Here is a 5,116-nt window from a genome sequence, read left to right on the forward strand (position 1 = left end):
AGGGGGCCTTCCTCGTCAGCTGCCAATCACAAATTAGCACCTAAACTGAGCTAAGAAGCTGACAAGTTCATTGGCCAGAGCACAAGGATGAGGCTTAGAGCCTCTCTCGTTAGTTCCCTCAATAGTGCCTTCACCGAAGTACCAGAGGTCCCTTTCATCCTCTCTACTTGTGAATATATATTTTCAAGTTTCCGTAAAACTTTAAAAGAAGGCTCCTGTGGAAGCACCGGCCTCCCCTCCAGAAGCGCGCCTTCCTCTCACCTCCTGTGCTTCTGCTTTGGGGGGCTCCGACCCCTCTTCCTCTTTATTCTCTTCCAGAGTCTTCCCAGAGAACTTCTTCAGCCAGTCATCATCTGACCAAACTGAAGGGAAAGAATCAAACAAATGTCAAGACAGTCAAGCTCGTCCTAGCCGGTTTGGCTCAGTGGGTAGAGTGTCAGCTCACAGACTGAAGGGTCCCAGGTTCAATTCCAGTCAAGAGCACGTACCTCGGTTGTAGGCTTGATCCCTGACCCTGATTGGGGCACGTGCAACCAATGCGTCTCTCTCACATTGATGTTTCTCTCTGTCTCTCCCCTTCCCTTCCATTCTAATGGACAATATCTTCGGAAGAAAATTAACAACAACAAGAGAGATCCCAGCTATGAGCCCACTGCTAAGTAGCTGCTTTGGTCAGCAAAGTGGAACATACTCTGTGGCCCTCTCAGCCACAGATTCTGCCTGGGGAACTCCCAAGGTAAGGCAAGTTCCCACTGGGAGTGTCAGCCCTGAGGTCCAGTGCTCAGCAGGGCTAAGGGACAAAGTCATGTCAAAGGGAAAAGTGTAGTCTTCCCAGGTCTGCCCTTGGTGGAACACCCCAGGAACGAGAAAACTGGGGAAGAGAAGGGAGCAGGCAGGGTTTCTCCATAATGGGAACAATTACCCTGAGAAGCTCAAACTCCTCTTATTCCCCACAAAGGTGGCACATGCCCTTCAGCTACTCCTGTTCACCAGAAGTGCACTCAGCACCCATGTCCAGGTACCAGGGATAAAAACGCACTAGGGCCGCACTGGAGGACGTGATGGGGAACCTGTGGTGGCCCCCCTCACCTGGTCTGGAAGAGCCTTCCTTAATCCTCATTGGTTTGGCCAAATTGACGCGAATCGTCCGTCCAAAGAGTTCAGATTCATTCTGAAAAGATGGAAAATTCAGCCGCTTAAACTGTTAGGGTGAAAGAGTCAGACCGGTTGGCCATGTGCTTCAGATCTTTGAGGCATGCTCCAATCTGTTCTCCCTGAACCCTGAGCTCCTACCAGCAAGCTCTGCACCCACCGCAAAGCAGCCCTTGGGTTGCAGGGAGGTCTCCCTGGAGCCGGCCCACACCTACTTCCTTGCAACGCCAGCAAAGAACTGTGCTACCCACTGCAACTCCGGGCTCAGCATTATGAGGGTAAATGCGGTTTCCAAGTGCCTGAGTTCACCTTCAAAAGTCAAGATCAGCTTTGAAATGGGGAGAAATGATGTCTCTCTGATAACTGAGGAATACGTTCGGCAAATGGCTAACAGAGGCCAGGAATAAAGGAGAACCTTACTATCCAAAGATAATTGGTACCAGGAAAGGACACTTAATGTGAGTCCATTTAGAGCAGTGAAGAAAATTTTTATGGTAAAAAGTAAAGAAAAAAAGGTCTGACTCAGACTTTACTGTGATGAAACTAAAAATAATAAAAATAAATTTCTTATAGTTCAAATTCAGGTTTAACTATGCATGGATTTGAAGAACACATATGCATTGGTTGCTGATTAATTTGCAGTATACTTTCCAACAAAATTCTAAACCACAGTATGATAGGACACCTTTGCACTGCATATTTGACATTAAAAGCACAGGGATCTCAAAGAGCGCACAAAAACTCAAGAACTTCATCATTTTCCCCAAGGAAATTCAAATCATTTGCATTAGTAGCACACCCTGTCATTATCCTTATTAAATTTCTCTGATCAATTGCTAACTGGTCTAACGCTTCATGGAATCCTGCCTCTTTTGCAAAATATGCAACTTCACTGTGCAATGAGATTGCATAGTGCCTGCAACTTACTACCCTGGACATCGGGTAGTCAGTGAGACATTGACCAATAAGGATGATTAGTATTTATATTATTGTTAATGGGGACAATTGAGTGAGGATTAATCTTATAAGTGATTAATTCACAGTGAATATTTGTATGATGACAGTTTTTACTTCCCCATGCAACCTTGTAACTTTGGAGGTTCAGCAAACCAATATATAAACAAGGAGCCCTCTGTGCCACCAAAACCAACTTCAGTAAAAGTGAAGACTCCCGGACATACCATGTTGTCGATGGCTGCTGCAGCATCCTGTCAAGAAAGGACAAAGTACAAGTTTAGCTTCTTGTGGTATCTAAACATGTACTCAGTAGCAAAAATAACCCCCACAAAAAATCACAACAGGATAAAGTCACCCCTCTAGTCCCTGCCTAGGTTGCATGTGTGTCTGACAAAGAGCGCTTCCTGGCTGACTTTGGAGCTGGTGGTGCAGCCATCTGCCACCTAGTGGAAGGCATAAGAAATAACCACCAGCGCTGCCAGGCGAGGAGGCTCAATGAGCGGGGCTGCAGGAGCTCTGCAGAGCAAGAGGGGGCACCTGGCTGGTCTGCAGTGTTAACCACAGTCTGCGATTTGATTAAGTGAGGGAAGTGTTTCTTCAGACAGCACTTCTTGTCCTCTGGAAGCATCAGCATGAGGCCCAGAAACCTAACCAAAAGGAGCACAGCTCCCTCTGTAATCAGTAATAACACGAAGATGAAACAGAGGTTCACGGAATTTTCTCACCTCTGCCAACTCAAATTCAACAAAAGCAAATCCTCGGTGCTTTTCTGAAAAAAGGAAAAACAAAAACAAGTAATTACCCTTTAGGGCAAGGGGAAGATGATCATAAGGAAAGTGAAGCCAGTTACAAGCTACATCCAGACATCAGAAATTCTACCCAATCCCTATTTCAGAAGAAGAAATCTCATTCTTTAATTTTTCCTAGTTTAAACATTTCAAGCATATTACACGTTGTTTTTTAGTGAACATAGCTCAGTAAAGAACTATACTTTTAATCTTTAAAATAAGCATTCCAATTTTTCTACCAAAGACAAATTAAAACCTTAACCTTTGCATGCAAGGCAACTAGAAAAATGAAGCCATTTACTACTAAACTATTCATTCCAACTATATATTTTGAGTATCAACTGTACATAAAGCATGAACCGGGATAAGGACACTCATTCTTTATCCTCAGGAAAATGCTGATCTATCTAGAAAGGCCAAGCATAGCAGGGTTAATTTAATTGACCAACTAACTTTAGAGAATCAATAGAGCCTTATTGTTTTTTACAGATAAAGATCCCAGGCCCAGAGAATTTAAAGACCTTGCTTAACAACCATGTAGAGTCGATAATAGAGCTGGGCCTAAAACTCCAATCTTAGAAATGACAAGAAAGGTAAAATAGAAAACTGAACTGTAACTGCGGTATCTATTAAAGGGAAACTGATCCAGGTGCACAGAGGCCAGGCCCCATTGTTAGGGCGAGGATGCCCTGTTTATAGCACAACTGCCAAGATGGGAGCAGCTGTGGTGGGGTCCCCAGTAGATATTTTGAAACAACATTCAGGTCCACTTTGAGCCCATGTAGCTCAAAATCTATGTTCCTACTGGGCTACTGAAAATTGTTTTATCTCAAATCCAATAGATGGGACTCTGCAGAGTTATGTTACAGTTCACAACCACAAGCCTCAAGACATTCCTTCTGCATCAAGATCACTGCCATGCTACCCTGCTGAGGCACCCTCCAGAACTTTCCTACATACCAACCATATCATATACTGTGACAGGACTTAACAAAATTTTTTAAAGTTATTTTCTCAGTAGGATTCTGACCATAAGAGACACTAAAAGGACTCGCCTGTTTCATAATCCAGAGGAATCTGAATATCTGTGATATCTCCAAAAGGAATAAAAGCAGCATGAAGAACTTTGTCATCCACCTCCTCTGCAAGTCCACCTGCAAAGAAGCCAAGGGCCTTCTGAGCCACTGAAATTTATTCTCTTGAGAAGTCCCTGCAGCCCAGGTAGCATCCAGTCCTTTGGGTACATAAGTACTCCTCTCAACTGCTCCGTCACCCACACTTATAAATCACACTGCTCTCTTCACCCTCCTGCAGGCCCTCCCCGAGTCCCAGAATTATTGCAATAGCGTCTTAACTGATTTTCCTCTCCTCCACAGAGTCAACTGGACAGATCCTGGGAATGTGCAGATTTTAACCCATCCCTTCCCTGCTTAAACTCCTTCAAAGGTTTCCTACTGTCCTCAGGATAAAGTACAAACACTTCAGCAGGCTTTTCATAACTGGAGCCCTCCCCACCTCTTCAGCTGTTTCCCCTCTGCTTCCCCAACTCTCGGGGTTCCCTAAAATGACCCACTTGCTCACAAGTGTAAGGCTATCACACTTTTGGGCTTTTGCTCTTGCTTCTCCCTTTCAGCAAATACACTTGCCCCTATTTTGACCACCTGGATGAAACCGGAACATCAGCGCCAGCATCACAGCATTTTGAAAGTTTGCTCTTACCTCTCCAGACGGAGGGACCATTGCTCCCCGCACCCAGACCCATGTCATCGATGTCCGTCCCCACCAAAGCACCCACCAAACGGTGCTACTGAAGTTATTCTCACTTCTACCTGGCTAGTCTGAGGAGCCCTTCCTTGGGGGCCTGGGTTGAGCCCCCGTTGCAAGCGAAAGTTGGTCAAATGGGCGCGAGCATCTGGAGACCCATAATATTCCTCTACCAAACCTCCGGGTCCAGGAGGTAGACGGGTACCTGTTAGGGGTTAGCGGGCTTGGAAGGGAACCAGAAAGGTCTTGACGTCTCGGGCTAACCCCTGAAGCAAAACAGTACCGCCATAGACCCTCCTAGACAGCTACTCGCCGCCCCCCGCGTCTGGTCCCGCGCCCAGACCCCGCCGGGTGCCCGCGGCTGCTCACCCACGTACAGCACACGCTTGGTAGTGGCCATCTTGCTCCCGCGCTCTTCCTCCGGAAGCCGGCGCCCGGCCCGCCCCTTCCCAGGC

At 46.3% G+C, this 5,116-nt stretch overlaps 1 protein-coding gene across 3 annotated transcripts in view; it reads right to left on the minus strand.

Annotated features, from left to right (window-relative positions):
* PPIE (peptidylprolyl isomerase E) overlaps nucleotides 1-5,106 on the minus strand; it is a 13,967-nt gene extending 8,861 nt beyond the window's left edge. For 2 of the 3 annotated variants that reach the window (XM_015567024.1, XM_015567023.1), the window contains exons 1-6: nucleotides 5,031-5,106; nucleotides 3,953-4,051; nucleotides 2,835-2,878; nucleotides 2,304-2,360; nucleotides 1,090-1,171; nucleotides 262-362 (exon numbers count right to left, since the gene is read on the minus strand). In XM_015567024.1, coding sequence (XP_015422510.1) covers nucleotides 262-362; nucleotides 1,090-1,171; nucleotides 2,304-2,360; nucleotides 2,835-2,878; nucleotides 3,953-4,051; nucleotides 5,031-5,061 — 414 coding nt within the window. In that variant the 5' untranslated portion in view covers nucleotides 5,062-5,106. The remainder of the gene's footprint in view (nucleotides 1-261; nucleotides 363-1,089; nucleotides 1,172-2,303; nucleotides 2,361-2,834; nucleotides 2,879-3,952; nucleotides 4,052-5,030) is intronic. The other variant, XM_006768468.2, reaches the window with a different exon arrangement.
* Nucleotides 5,107-5,116: the final 10 nt, after the last annotated feature.

This window comes from Myotis davidii, unplaced genomic scaffold (genome assembly GCF_000327345.1).
Source record: "Myotis davidii unplaced genomic scaffold, ASM32734v1 scaffold2763, whole genome shotgun sequence".
Classification (NCBI taxonomy): domain Eukaryota; kingdom Metazoa; phylum Chordata; class Mammalia; order Chiroptera; family Vespertilionidae; genus Myotis; species Myotis davidii.